We start from the raw sequence: 16,236 nt of genomic DNA, 5'->3' as shown, positions 1-16,236 counted from the left end.
AATATAGAAATTCTGTGCGAGCCTAAGACATAACATTGATATCCACATCTGGATATCTCACCCTCAAAAGCCCCCCCCCCCCCTAATACCACCCCAGTAGAATTCCTGTGATAATCTAAGACTTAACGTTTATAGTTAAGAGTTTTATAGCGTCTCCCCCCAAAAGTAATGCTTATTCTCCCCACAAGAATTCACCTGACAATATAAAACTTAATAACTGTAACTGGGTACTGTTCTCCTCCCCCCCCAATAATAGTTATTGCCCGTTCCTTAGCAGTATACGAAGTGATTATTACATGTTAACGAAGTTGAACTTCTGTCCAATGCTGAAATTTTTATTCATTCAAATTTTCATCACAAGGGGTAGGATTTTTATGACAGCATATTTTGTTTTGGTAAGGGTGATGTGTTCCCTAAATATATAGAAATTCATATTGTGAAGAAACTATAATTGAATTAAGGTGCTTTTTAAGGGCATATTTTGTCATATTTGGCCATTTCTACGTGATAAGGCATATTTTGATGGATTTTCGGTCATATTCAGCATATTTTCGCTTTTTCAAGAAATATACAGTCATTTTCCAAGTGGATTCGTTCTTGCTCCCATGTTCACTCGAGGGTATTTTTTTTTTGGACTGCAGCAAAATCTTTTTCATTTTTAATTGAAAATTTACAGATAGTATTCATTGTGCATTTCAACTCATCAGGGCCCATAAAGTGAACTAAAAATAGTATGTATATGAAAGCATAAGTTAGATATTCATGTTTGATTGATTGGTTTAGTTTGTTTTACTTCGCGTTTTGTGCCTCTTGGCTAATTTGCGAAGATGGGGATGAGTGATGAAATGATGAAATTGATGAATGGACATTCACAAACAACTAAGCCCGAGCGGGATTCGAACCCAGCACCCTTGGCGTCGCAGCGCGATGTGCTAACCACTCTTCTTTTTTTAAAAAAAAAAAAAAAAGCAAATACCCCCTACATGGAGGTATCCCCCACCATTCACTCTTTTTCTCACTTTTACACCTTTCAATTCTTACATTTTCTTTGTTTCTTATCAACTGGACGAACACAAATACCCATGCCTTACCCGGGACTCGAACCCAGAACCCCTGGCGTTGTAGCGCGCTCTGCTAACCACTTCGCCACGGAGGTCGACACCACTCGGCTACAGGGTCCGGTAATAATGATGTTTGAAACAGTCTAGTTATAAGGTCATATATTTCAAATTATAGTACATATTTTGTAAAATTTTTAGGTCATAAGAGCATATTTTATTTTGCATATTTTTGTGATTTTAGGCCATAAAAATCCTAGCCCTATTCATCATAGAAAAAGCAAATCGTCCGCAAACCCACACCTGATAACAATGGTGTTCACATCTAACTAATACTCCATCAGCATTTCACCGATGGAGTGGCGAAGTGGTTAGCACAGCGCGCTACGATGCTATGGGTCCCGGTTTCGAATCCAGGGCTAGGCATGGGTGTTCTTTGTGAGCGTTCATTTATAAAATTCATCATATCATGACTCATCCACATCGCCGCAATTAGCCAAAAGAGTCAGAAAATCGACGTAAAATAACCTAACTCAATCAATCCAACAGCATTTCGGATCTTCCCTTTGTTCCACAATTTCGGATCTGGCCCCCCATAAAAAATCCTCATACGAGCCTTCTGTAAGAAGGATGGAAACAACGCAAGCATTTACATGCCTAACACTTGCTTCGTGACAGTTGGAGGTGCTATATTGTAAACCTATTAAAATCGGGAGTGCAAGGTCAAGATAAAAAATAAAATACAAGACAAAGTGTTTTTTATCCAAGAAAAGATTTGCGAAATACGACGATAATTTTTACTTTATCGTGCCCTCTTAGGCTTAGAGCCCGCGTATGTTACGCTTCTGATCATTTAAATTATAACGTTTAACTAGAATTTAAAGCCAGATAATAACAGTGTGTTTTAATTTTAATGCCCACAGAAATTAGCCTTTTCCATATTTTTTCTCACTTCTTTTTATTATATTTTTCGTATCAACTCCATGGGCTGCGAGGCAACGGGCGGTCTCTCACTTCGCCCACCCTTTGCTACGTCACTGAGTAGAGAAGGAAAAGAATTAATTTAGTACAAACATGAGTACTTTCGCTTGTTTGTAAACTTGGATCGCAACCTTCCATCGTGTTTGTTGCGGATATTTATTGTTAGTTGACTGCTTGGGATTGATGATTTTCACTCTAATGTTAATCAAAGATGTGTTGTAAGTTTTAGCCACCAAGAGGAGAGTGTCAGGTCTTACTTTACTCTCACTCTGACAAAAATATCAGTCTTTTATCATGAAAATCAATACATGAGGTCAGTAGCGTACGCAGGATTTCATCAAGGGGGGTGTTATTTCTAAAACCTTTTTCCAAATTCACATTACCATTGTTTTATTATACTTCAATTAAATAATAAGCACAATTAATTAATAATACTTATAATTAATTAATTAGCTGAATTAATACTGATAATACTACTAATACCACTACTACTACTATTAAGTAGTAGAGATCTACATAAATATAGTATTTATGAAAACAATAGAACGAAATTACTTTCTAGTCATTCGATTTTTATCAAATCCTGGGAGCATTTTTTTTGTTTCTTTGTTACGAAATAATTGTCTGGTGAACGAGGGGAGACATTTCAAGGGTGAAGAAGATCCATAAATACAAGAAAATATATTAAAATAAATTGAAATAATCAAAGTATGGAACTCATCCAAGGAGCTGCGGTGATCTTGTCGGTAGAGCGTCTGACAAGTGACAATCACGCGGGAGATCCGGATTCGATTCCCGAAATTCGTTGGAATTTTTTCGGCTTTTTCCCCACATAAATGTCCCCGATAATTCACATCTGGATTATCTTGCTGTTCTTACCAACAAAACATTTTACAATAGTTAAGCTTATTGTCGTTTGAATAATTGTCTAGTCAACAAGGTGAGACATTTTAAAGAGAGACATTCAAACGTGCTGCGGTAAACAATGGGAAGGCGGACTGGCGACGTATTCTTGTCCGCCTAGCCTTTGTCTATACATTAGACTCTTACAACATACCAATAACTTTATTTAGTTAATTCTCATTGTTCACATAAAAAAAAATACGTTCGTTGAACACTGGCGTACGTAGAGGGATGGCCGATGGTGTTCCAGCCCCTACCGAAATTTTGAGAAAATCAGAATTTTCAAATAAAAATCTGTTAAGAACTCTTATCAAAATATGTAAATGCGAAACCTCTTTTAAAGTGAATCCCGATTACCATTTTTGTCTTTCAATACAATTTTAATAGACTGAAAAGCTCTAAAAATACGAAATATTTTATTATGCATCCTGCCCTCCAAAACGAAGCCATGTGCTATCCACATTTACTATTCCAGCCCCTCCCGAAAAAAAAATCCTGCGTACGGCAGTGTATTGAACATTGTTGCAACTGAGATACAAAACAAGTGTTTTCTCTTTTAAATCATAGTCACCCTAACCTAACCTCATAAACTCGTGTTTATTTTCAAGGCATCACTCTGAAAGACGCGTGTGTTTGGAATGCTGTGCTTTTCTCCATGCTGCATGGAAATAATAATTCAAATTATTATTATTATTATTATTATTATTAATAGTAGTTGTAGTAGAAGAAGTAGTAATAGTAATATTATTGTCCCAGATCTGACTGTGAAAATTTACCATTTAATTTTTTTCCACAGCATTTTCCATAATATTTCACAAGCTCAAGGGGGGGGTTTAAACCCCGTAACCCCCCCTTGCGTACGCCACTGCATGAGGTAGTGTTAACTTTTCAATATGCTAAAACTATGTCTCGTAAATCCAACTGTGCATTAATGAATTTTGAAAATCTCAATTTGTAGCTTGAGAATGAGAAGTACAACCTTGGTGACAATGAAGTTCGACCAGAAAGGAATACGTGATTAAATGCACAGAGGCAAAGGCGGTGGAATGGGTGACCCGCAGAAGTGACGCATGTGTGTAAGAGGAGGCGTGTGAGCAGCCAAGAATCGTGATCCCAGCATGTTGCACCCAAGGTCACGTAAAGAACGAAAACGGGGAACTATACGCGTGACATTGAACTTCGACCAGGCACCAGACCCATACGGTAAATTCCAGATAGTGGCGCATTCGACGGAAGCATGACGTCACGGACACGATAAGGGAGTCCGCCGTATGTAAGCGCGTGCTGTGCACCGAGGAACCGCAGTGCATCATCACCATGGCCAGGGGCAAACCTATTGACAACACCGTGAGGAGAAGAGTGGTGGAGTTGCAACGGGATGGACTAAGTGAATGGGAAATAGGGCACCAACTGAACTTACCCAAGTCAACCGTCCACTGCATCATCAAACACCACCAAAATACGGGTACTACAGAACCAGGTAGCCCCCGATCGAAAACGCCTGCTCAGCGTGCGTGACCTACGGATATTTAGGCGCTATATCCAGACCAACAATCATGTTTCTGTGGCCGAATTATGACTGTGAACTCGAGAACGCTTTCACATTGAAGTGTCAACCAGAACAATTCGCCGTTACCTACAGCGATGCGGTTACCGAGTGTACAAGGCGAAACGTAAACCCTTCCTTTCCATGTTGAACAAAGGCAATCGACTACGGTGGGCACGAATGTACCGGGGATGGACATTTCGGCAGTGGAACAGGGTTTTGTGGACGGACGAATCCATTTTCAATGTTGTGTACGGAAAAATACGGAAAACAGTCATTTGTCGGAAGGAGGAACAGAATGAAGCAAAATGTTATGCACGTAGGGTACAGAAACCTGCGTCAGTGATGGTATGGGGATGCATGACGGCATCTGGGGTTGGCCCACTACACGTCTGTGAGAACATTGTGAATGCACACGCCTATACACGCATACTGGAGCGGCATCTTCCCACAGTGCGAAGGCACCTGTTCCACAGGCGACGTCTCATCTTTCAACACGACAATGCCAGGCCTCATACAGCGCGGCTGACAAGAGAATGGTTGACTCGCCATCACGTGTGAACTCTGCCATGGCCACCATCGAGTCCCGACCTCTCGCCCATTGAGAATGTGTGGCGTGTTCTTAAGCGACGTGTGCAAGAGAGGGGACCCACGACAGTGGCTGCTCTTATCGCCTGCCTGCAGGAGGAATGGCACCGCATCGATGTGGAATACCTTGAACAACTCGTCCGCAGCATGGCTCAACGCCTTGCCACAGTTAATCGCCGACGGGGTGGCGTCACACCATGGTAAAAAGGATCCCCTCTAACAGTGGTCGAACTTCAATGTCACATGCAGATGGACGAAAATGTTTTATTTTGTGTGGACACCATACATTGCTGCGTTGCAGCGGAAATTTATGTTTTCCTTTGTTCCATGTAGCCTGCTGAATAATATATGTTCAGCATATGCATGTGTTCTCCTTCTTTCATAACGCACTCCTATATTTGTGACTGGTCGAACTTTATTGTCACTAAGGTTGTAATATACTTAGGTAGAAGCTCTTACCTGGAAATCAGGAAAAACTGGTATGATTTCAACAGGATAAACATCAGACTTGTTTACATGCTTTTCAATAGACATTTGGCTGTCTGTAAATGTTTTCTCTATTGCTAGGATCTGAGCTGTTCGGTCCAGAAATAGTGCATCACCCTGCAAAAACAATCCTGTTTATAAGGAACCTTCTGGAGGGTATTAGGTAAAATATGATCATATCTTAGAACTAATATACTTAAAACAGTTTAATATTTTCCACAATATCTAATGTTACGTTCTGGTATAGCTATTTCTTTTTCATTAGAAAACAAAATTGTAAAAGGTAAAGTTCCCCGTGCGCATAGCACCGTGCCATGAAGGCACATTTAGGCGATGTGGGGATATGGCCCCACACATTCTCGATCTCAGCCATTTTGGAGGTGATGTGATCAGTACCACGCCCCGGCCGCCTTTACCCACCAGGTTGCTCCTAGGTACCCATTGATTTGAATCTGGGTGAGCCCCAGAGCCGCTTTATTCGGGGAGAAGGCTGGATTCCGACCTTAGATCACCCACCCTGGGAATCGAATCCGAGTCTCCCTCATGGCAGTCAGACACTATTTTTAATATATTCTTAGGAATATATTAATATCATATATTGTTATATTACTAACATAATGTATTGAAACGTAAGTTCATGTAATTCTAAACTGCAATTCATTAAGTCAAATCATATCACAAATCCTGTTCGGAAGTAGAAATTAAGTAGTGCAGTGTACATAAGATGCTATGCACCCATGTGCTTAAATTAGCCACTTCGTTGCATGCAAATGCAAATAATACATACAAGCTGTAATGAGATTTATTATTTTGTGCAACTTCTTTATCATTTAACATGTTAAATCAGTATGCACCTTTTAAGGCAACTAGAAAAAATTTGTTCTTGTTTTTGGAGCTTCTGGATGACTTACTATAATTCATTGATGATAGCCCCTTTCTCCTGTGTTAATTGAAATTTGTGACATCTGATATTTACCTTCAAAAGCGCCTTCTTAACATTATAACCGACTGCTGCTTCAACTTGTTCCACGCACTGAGGCTGATACTTGGTGCGTTCTGTTGAAATGTACTGAGGACGATGAAGCCAGGGATATTTTCGGTTGTGACGGTAAGACCTGCTGAGAGAAGGAAGCTAACATTTATTTATTTTTAAATACCACTTCAAAGTGCTTGGCTTTATTATCAATTGTTATTAGTAGGGACACAAATTTATGGTAAATAAAAACTGAGGAGAGCGGTAAATAAAATGTTAGATCAGCGGTATATACCAGCGATGAAAAAAAAATGCACACACTTTTTCATTATGAGAGGAAACAACATACAAAAGACCTATAAATTGATAAACTACTTCATTTTTATATACTGTACAGATGCACAAGTACTTACTTGTCCAACCAAAAAGAAAACATCAACACAAAATTACTTCATTTCTAAATTGCATACCTCAAGTGATTTATTCATTGTATGTATTTAAAGGATATCCTTGCTGTCCAACAAATAAAATAATCACTTCTGCACATACACAAACACATGTTAAAAATCACATGATGATAAACAAAATTCATTCATGACTGAACACCAATGACACCATTGTTTCCCTTGATGTGCGGGAACAGACTAATCTTATCGCTGCTACAGCTAGCAAGTTCAATGAAACTGGAAGTTGAGTAGACATTCGGGGGAAGAAAGAAATGCAGCTTGACAGGGAACGAAGTTTTCGAACTGAGATTATGTGCATGGGAAATCCCAATTTGCAGCGTCTTCCTGATGTGATCGAAGATAAAACGTTCTTCAGCTGCTAGTGGTAGGAAACTTTAGGCAAACGTTTCGTTACAAATCGACAGTTTGCGCGCGCAACCTCGATTGCCGGTTTTTGCGTGTTTTCTACTTAATTTGATGATATTTCACGGTTATTTCGCGAAAAAGCGTTCATTACTTCGCAAATAAAACTCATGCATATTTCATCATTGGGGGTGTAGTTACGTGCAGAATGTTCAAAATTGAATTTTTTTTTACATTTCGCGATTTCGCGCATTGCGAAAATTCAATGTCCCTGGTTATTAGTTATACTCTGACTCTATGCCCAGATAAAACTTAATGGTGCACCAATTAAAAGGGTAATGGAGGCCAAATATCTAGGGGTTACCCTAGAGGAAGGGACGTTTTCCAAGAAGCACATAGAAAATATTACCACAAAGAGGGAGGCAATAATGAATAAATTGGCAACATTAGGTTCCAACAATTATAAATTGCACCCTCTAGTGATCAGAACGTATCTGTTGTCTGTCTGTATCTCAATAATAACATACAGTGCATCCGCATGGGCTGAATCTCTTCAGAAAATTACATACACGCAAGCGCTAAGATCTTCGCAGAGGAAGGCAATGCTCAGACTCACCGACTCAAGCGTTAATCGTCATAATGGGCGTCTTACCAGTGGACTACCCAGTCAAAATAAGAGCGTTATCGTTTCACTTCAAAAGGGGCATAAGAGGCAGATAATGGAAATAATGGGAAACTTTTATCCCACTTTCCCGGAACTAAGAAATCGGGTTAATCGGGAATGGCAAAGGAAGTGGGAGACGTCAGATAGGGGAAGGAGACTGTATCAGTGTATCCCAAATACGCAAGAATACGTAACACAAAATAATTTCCTAGTGCACTTTCTCACCGGACACGGCCCGTATGGATCGCATCTAAAGAGATTTGGGGAAAGGGAAAGCGACAGGTGTCCGACTTGCAAGAATGAGGTAGACACTCTGGAACACCGAGTGTACTTTTGCCCAATGTCCGACGAGAGAATTGTGCTGGCCAGACAGGGTTTACCGGATACGAACACCTTCCGATTGCTGCGTGGTCAACACAAACACAAGATCAATGAACTGGCCGACCTGGTCTCGCAGGCTGAGTTACAGCAATACATGGAAGAACAAAAAAGACGACCTCCACCACCACCTCCCCCTCCCCCACAAGAACTCAGACGATCATCCAGGCGGCTAAATTAGGCCCCTCCCCGGGGACCACCCTCGATCACACAAGGAAGCCAAGCAGAAGAGGAGGGAGCGTCGCGACGTCGGAATTTCACCGCGTCTACTACGTGAAGACAGGAAGCGGCGGCTAGAGGGAGGAGAACCCGACCACCCTGTCTACCTGGGGAAGACTCACCAGCGTTACATTTAAAGGATTCGGCCCAGATAAAAGTAACTAAAACTTAAATAAATTAAACTAACAAGCATGTTTGAAAATGTAGAGTTTCTTGGGATAAAAATAAGGTAACAGTGTAGTGTGGGCACAACATATTTATTCATTTTTACAGAAGAAACTACTTACGGAAATGAGTTTCTCTAGAATTTTGAAAGTTCGTGGAGGTGTTTCGTCGTGGAATCTATTTGACCGGGAATTCATGTGTTTTTCAAGAAAAACATCTCTCCGAAGCACAATAGACGTTGCTTTTATTTGCTTTCTCTACGTGTACCGGATGTTGCGTACGTTTGATGACGTAACTCCCTGTCAGTGTTTTTAACCACGCCGTTGTTTTCGTTGTTTTGGAAGATGACGTGTCCAGGATGCGTCGTTGTCCAGGTTGTTGGAGGGTTTTGAAGATGGTTCGTGGGGCTATCCGTGAATGGTTTTTAGGGCTATCCGTCAATGGTTTGTGTGGCTACCTGTGCATTTAACTATGCTTGCCTAACCTAACCCAACCTAACCTAACTTTACCGGAAATGGTTCGTGGGGCTATCCCTGAATGGTTTGTGGGGCTACCTATGCAAGCATAGTTAAATGCACAGGTAGCTCCACAAATCATTCACGGATAGCCCCACGAACCATTTCCGGTAAGGTTAGGTTAGGTTGGGTTAGGTTAGGAAAGCATAGTTAAAATAAAAAAAAATCCGTGCATAATGTACAATTTGCACAAGTGACGAACACGAAATTAGGTATTGTTCGGTGAAGAAGGTTGGAAACACTGCATACACTGAGCCCGCCATATTGTGTGTTACGCAAGCGAAAATGGAAGAACAATAATTACTGTTAATGTGAAAAATTGAAATTCTTTTCGTGAAAAAAGCAAAATGCAACCTTGAAGAATCTTTCGCAATGCAGAAGTGAGAGGTTTTGTGCCCATACTACATTGTTACCAAAAATAATAAATTAAACAAAGTAGCCACAAAAGTAATACAAATACATACAGACCCTCTATATTTTCGTATTTAAACAAACCTCCCTCTAACTCCCGAAGAACCACAATACTTTTTCAATAGTTGGCACACTAAACTGCAGTGGCGTAGCGTTATAGTACGCCCGTACGCCCGGCGTTCCCAGATTTAAAATTTCAAAAATGCTTAAATGCTGTGATTATAAAGTAAAGCGTGACTAATTTCATATATGTTTGACCTTCATGGCATTATAATGGCTATTTTTCGCGATCCGCTTGCAACGCTCCACCGTCAACACTCGTTCTCGCATCTCTTTTCAATGCCTTTCCCGGCCGGACGCCGAGCAGGTTCGGCGTACAGGACACCTATAGGCTATTCCTTGCTGCCTTTATGGAGGGAAAGCTTCCATTTCTACAGCACGCGCGTAAATGGGCTCTCTTACGCCAGCGTACGAGAGGTCTACCGTGATTGGTTCATGTGACCCTTCCTGCCTTCTGAAGCAGACGACAGCGGCAGAATTCCTACCCGGTTCTTCGTTCTTCGCGCTCATGCAACTCGTGCTATGTGATGCTACAATACGCAATATTGACTGACGTAACTTTACCAATCTCAAATATACTGCTTCTTAATGGCCACTGCATTGTATAATTTATCGCACGAACAGCGATGTGTATTAGAAACTAAAAGATCAACACAGTTTTTGTCAAATAAGTTGGTGAAGTCCTCGTGATAGAAATTTAGCCTGTGGCTGCTCTACCACTTAACCCGCAAAACTATTATTTTCTTATTGTATTTTTTCGTTATTATCTAACTACTTAATATTGTGTGAATGGAAATGTTTAGCATTCATTTGAAAACTCTTAACATCGAATGGTCTCTGGAGAAAATTATTTTAAAATGTTTATCAGCATTCTCAAGATGTAATAAACAGTGGTCTGAATTACTAATCGGCACTGTTACGTCAGTAGAGTGTACGATATTTGGATCATCCACTCTGCTTTTCACAGTGCGCCAAGACGACAAAGGTCCCTGGTTCGAATCCCGGCGTGAGCACGGGTGTTCTTTGTCAGTGTCCCTTCATCAATATCATCACTCATATTCATATTCGCAATTAACCAAAAGTGGTAGAAAAGCGAAGTAAAATAAACCAAATCAATCAGTAGTTGGATCGCCCACAACAATGACGTCTACTGTTGTGCAGAGGCGCTTGTGATTCAGGTAAGTTTTTAATGACTTGCGTCATGCAGAAAGATATAAAAAAAGGTATAGAACACCAGAGTTCAAAACATCTGTGGCATAGTGAGGCATCTAATTTTCTAGCAATGATGATGTTTTATTGAAAACCCAGCTTACTTCAGGCAAATAATACCTGTGGCGACTAATACCATAAGTAAATTATTAAACAAGAAAGGACCGACTCTTCCTTCGGACTTGGCGTTCCCACCCGAAATGTCCATGCTACGCCACTGCTAAACTGGCATAAAGCATCCCAGACCAAATTACTGCTGGATACCAGTTTTTCTTTCCCAATAGACAAACTCAAATTAGAATGTTCGAATCTTATTGAAATACTTATCTCATTGATAATGTATCATTAAACTGAGTAACCAACTAACAGTAACTTAATGTGTGTTCGTTTGTATATTCATTCATGTAATTATTATAATATTTAGTGTGATCATATTCTTTGTGTCATATCATTCTGTAATATTATTATAATTTTATCTATTAAACTCAGATGTTTAATATCTTATGGAAAATATACGTAAATAAATACCCCTTAATATTAAAAATATTAATATCAATTTACACATGTCATAAAACAATAAATATGACTTGTTCTGGACACCAGAAGGTCTGGATAATCTTGAAGAGAAATGAAGAGAGAGAATACAGTATGTAACATTCTTATTCGTACACACGGATTTTCAAAGAAAATACTTTAATATGTGAAAGGAAATACACTCTTTTGAAATTGTTTCTTACAATTCAATAACTAATAACATTAGGAACATAAAATCTTACCCAAATTCTGTATAAACCAATAACTAACTCTCTCTAGCCTTCTTAAACCCGAAGGTTCATGGCTGCAGCAACACAGGCCTTCCATCTTTCCCTATCTTGAGACAAGTTCTATGTACTCTTTTCCATCCATACCGATTTCCCTTAGGTCCATCTCAACGTTGTCCCTTCATCTTCGTCTTGGCCTTCCTACAGGTCTCTTACCATCAGGTTCCCAACAAGAATCCTGTAAACTCCTCTTTCCTCTCCCATTCGTGCCACATGGCCTGCCCACCTAAGTCTTCTTGATTTAATTATTCTAATAATATCTGGACATGAATACAAATTATGTAGTTCTAAATTATGTAACCTTCTCCACTCACCTGTCTCCTCATCCCTTTTAGGTCCAAAGATTTTCCTAAGGATCTTATTTTCAAATACTCTCAATTTATGTTCCTCTTTCAATATAAGGGACCAAGTTTCACATCCATATAATACTGCAGGCAAAATTACTGGTTTGTATATTTTAACTTTTAGTTTCTTAGATATTAAACGAGAGACAAAAGTTTATGGAGAGAGAAGTAACATGCATTTCCTGAATTAAGCCTACTTTTTATTTCCTCTTTAATATAATTTTCATTGTATAACCAATGACAATAATAAATTAAATGAAACTGAAAGATAAACATGCCATTTGTTGGATAACTTTTCTATTCGTACACTTAATAATATAAAAGAAAAAAGTATATTCAGAGCAAATTGACTGACAGTTCTAATACTTTGATGCGTATCCTTTGGCTTTAATTACTGTTTGATAGTGTTGCCCACGGGACGAGACGGGACAGGCTTTTAAAAATTCGAGACGAGACGAGATTGATCATGTGTCCCGAAACAAACGAATATTTTCGAGACGAGACATCATTTCCACGAGACGAGACAGGCCAAAGTCTCGTCTCGTGGGCAACACTACTGTTTGACACCTGTTCTTCAAAGAATTAACCAGTCTCCGACATGTTTCAGATCTTATTTTATTCCACTCGGCTTTCACAACAGTTTTCAACTCTTGTTTGGACTTGACGCCTACTTTATGGACACATCTCTTCAAAATTGCCCATAAATGCTAAATGGGATTTAAGTCTGGACTTTGAGCTGGTGTTTGTAGTCGTTTGGGCACATTCCATATTAGCCAATTCATGTTAACTTATACTTATACTTTGGCGGCATGTCCATTTTTCGGGCACTCTGCTTTACATTGTTCTTCAATATGTCCAAATAGACATATGCATCCATGATACCATCAATAAATTGGATGGTACCAACACTTTTGGACGACATGCAGCCCCAAATCATTAATGACCCACCACCGTGTTTAACTGTTGGAACTGTGTTAATGTGATAATTGTCTTTATTTGATTTTCTCCAGACCTTATTTATTCCATCTGACCCGTATATATTAATCTTGGACTCGTCTGACCATATGACACTATCCCAAAATTCCTGGTCCTTGTGGATGTGCTCTTTCGCGAATGAAAGTCTATTCTTGCGATTCACCTTATTTACATACGGCCCTTTTCGTGGTATTCTGCCATGATATCCATGCTTCCACAAGGCACGTCGGACAGTTTGATCGGACATCATCTTGCCAGCAACATTTTCTACTAACGGTCGTAACTGAGGAACACTTAGTCGAGGGTTTTCTCACACTCTTTTTAAAATAAAGCGTTCATCACGTTTATTCAACCGTCTCTCTTTTGATTTTCTCGGCACATTCTGTGTTGAACCTTCCTCTCTAAATTTGTATACTATGTATTGAACTGTGGAGTGTGATTTATTGACGGTTTGTCCAATTTTTCTTAACGAATAACCTCTAAGGGCCAAATTTATAATAACATCCTTCAGATCGGAAATAAGTTCCTTCACCTTGCCCACTTCGAACACGCTGATAGATAGACGATAGGCCTACAACAATACCAACGTCAGCATTCCGCTTGACGGGGAGCGCGCTTGCATGTTCAAACTTGTTACGAAGTTACAAATTGCACGAAATCGCCCGAATAGCGGTGGCGCTGTATGCGAGGAAGATTGAAACTCTTGCCTGTACGAGTAACAATGTTGCATGAAACAGTGTGTTTTTCTCTTTTCACACAAATTACACTGGTCAACAAAAAAATAATATATTTTTCTGGCATGGACTTTTCCAACTGTTTTAGACTAATTTGAGTGTGCTGATTCCAAATATGATCTCAGATTTGCTCTATCACATCTCATTTGTATGCTATTGGCAAATCCCATTTTCATTGATTTTACCCGGAATTCTTATGATTACAAGTTGTTGCGAGTCAGTGAGTGCTTTAGTGATAAACGATGGCGTTGTATTTGTAGGATAGTGTGTTTATAATATGATTTTATGTAGACATCAACATTTATGTCATATTTTTCATCTGCAGGTCGTGATCTAACAATGGCTACAACATCCGGAAGAAGGACTTGCCGTAATGACGCAGACATCTTCTGCTACATCTGTGGCAGCTTCACTTTGAGGGATCAAAGGCGCAACATCAATACCTTTGTCAAGAAGGTGTATCTTGCCTACTTTAAGGTACGACTGGGAGACCAAGACAAAAATTGGGCTCCCCACAAAGTGTGCAAGACCTGTGTTGAAACTTTGCGATCATGGTCTAAAGGAAAGAATGCTAAGCTGAAGTTTGGTGTGCCAATGGTTTGGAGAGAACCAACAAACCATTTGGATGACTGCTACTTCTGCCTTGTGAATGTGAAAGGTTTCAATAAGACGAACAAACACCACTTACAATACCCAGATATCCCATCTGCTAGACGACCAGTTGATCACTGTGAGGAAATACCTGTGCCTGTATTTACTGAGCTACCAGAAATTGATGTTGAAACCTTCACTTCACCTGCTTCTACAGATGATGAGGATGATGCTCTGACCGAATATACGCCATCTGTTGCAGATTCTGATAAAATTTCTCTGTTTAGTCAGCCTGAATTGAATGATCTGGTAAGAGATTTGTATTTGCCAAAGCAGTCTGCTGAAGTGTTAGCTTCCAGGCTGAAAGACAAAGGACTACTCAGACCTGGCACTAGTGTCTCCTTTTATCGAAACAGAGAAGCAGCACTGCGAAAGTACTTCCATTCAGACGGTCAACTTGTTTATTGTAATGATGTTGAAGGGCTTCTTCTGAATATGGGACTGCCTGCATATGATTCAAGTGAATGGAGACTTTTTATTGACAGTAGTAAATGGAGCTTGAAATGTGTGTTACTGCACAACAGAAATATATATGGTTCAATCCCAATAGGACACTCTGTACGAATGAAAGAAGAGCATGCAAACATCAAGACAATTCTGGATAGATTGGAATATCATGTTCATGGATGGGTAATTTGTGTTGATTTGAAAATGGTTAATTTTCTGCTGGGACAGCAAGGAGGTCACACCAAATACCCTTGTTTCCTGTGCTACTGGGACAGTAGGGCTACATTAGAACACTGGGTTAAAAGGACCTGGCCACCAAGAATCAGTTTGACGCCTGGTGACAAGAACATCAACAATGAGCCTTTGGTTGATAGGAATAAAATTGTATTTCCCCCACTGCACATAAAACTTGGATTATTGAAGCAATTCGTCAAAGCTCTTGATCACACTGGAGACTGCTTCAGCTATATATGTTCAACCTTTTCAAGTGTTAGTGCCGAGAAGAAAAAGGCAGGAATATTTGATGGCCCTCAGATAAGAACACTCATCAGGGATCCACACTTTGTTACAACAATGACTGCGGCAGAGGCTAGGGCTTGGAATGCATTCTCTGATGTGGTGCGGAATTTCCTTGGGAACAGGAAAGCGGACAACTATGAAGAGATTGTGGAGGAGCTGCTCGTGAGTTTCCAAGCACTTGGATGTAGGATGAGCATCAAGGTTCACTACTTACATAGTCACTTGGCCGACTTTCCAGAGAACTTGGGTCATTTGAGCGAAGAGCAAGGTGAACGCTTTCATCAAGACATTAAAGTTATGGAAGAACGTTACCAAGGCCGATGGGACTCCAACATGATGGCAGATTACTGCTGGTCCTTGATGAGAGACATTCCAGAAGCTGAACACCGGAGATTGTCAAAGAAAAGGTCGTTTCTGCAGATCCAGCAGTCAACGTACCTTTGTACATAATTTACTTACCTTCACATTTAATTTCATTTCATTTTCTTATCTTCACATTTCAATTCTTACATGGTAACATGCATTCACTCGCATTTATATGCAGTCAGAACTGTGATACGGCGTATTAAATGTTTGTTTCCTTATTATTGTATATTGTATCTTATCTTATTCTCATCTGTATGTCTGTTTAGCTCTTCATATATGATCATAAATGTGCTGTTTTTATTGAAAATGCAATATTTAATATCTCAGAAACCTGATGTGATAGTGACCACCGGTCAATTCCGGATAAAATCAATGAAAATGGGATTTGCCAATAGCATACAAATGAGATGTGAT

The 16,236-nt window shown here is 39.8% G+C and overlaps 1 protein-coding gene across 1 annotated transcript in view; it reads right to left on the bottom strand.

Annotated features, from left to right (window-relative positions):
• LOC145987825 (RNA polymerase II-associated factor 1 homolog) overlaps window positions 1-16,236 on the bottom strand; it is a 74,876-nt gene that overhangs the window by 46,034 nt on the left and 12,606 nt on the right. The window contains exons 4-5 of the mRNA XM_083122557.1: window positions 6,539-6,679; window positions 5,536-5,679 (exon numbers count right to left, since the gene is read on the bottom strand). Coding sequence (XP_082978683.1) covers window positions 5,536-5,679; window positions 6,539-6,679 — 285 coding nt within the window. The remainder of the gene's footprint in view (window positions 1-5,535; window positions 5,680-6,538; window positions 6,680-16,236) is intronic.

Source organism: Lepisma saccharinum, chromosome 5 (assembly GCF_977018435.1).
Source record: "Lepisma saccharinum chromosome 5, izLepSacc3.1, whole genome shotgun sequence".
Classification (NCBI taxonomy): domain Eukaryota; kingdom Metazoa; phylum Arthropoda; class Insecta; order Zygentoma; family Lepismatidae; genus Lepisma; species Lepisma saccharinum.
The sequence above is the reverse complement of the archived record's forward strand: the minus strand, read 5'-3'. Positions and strand labels throughout refer to the sequence as shown.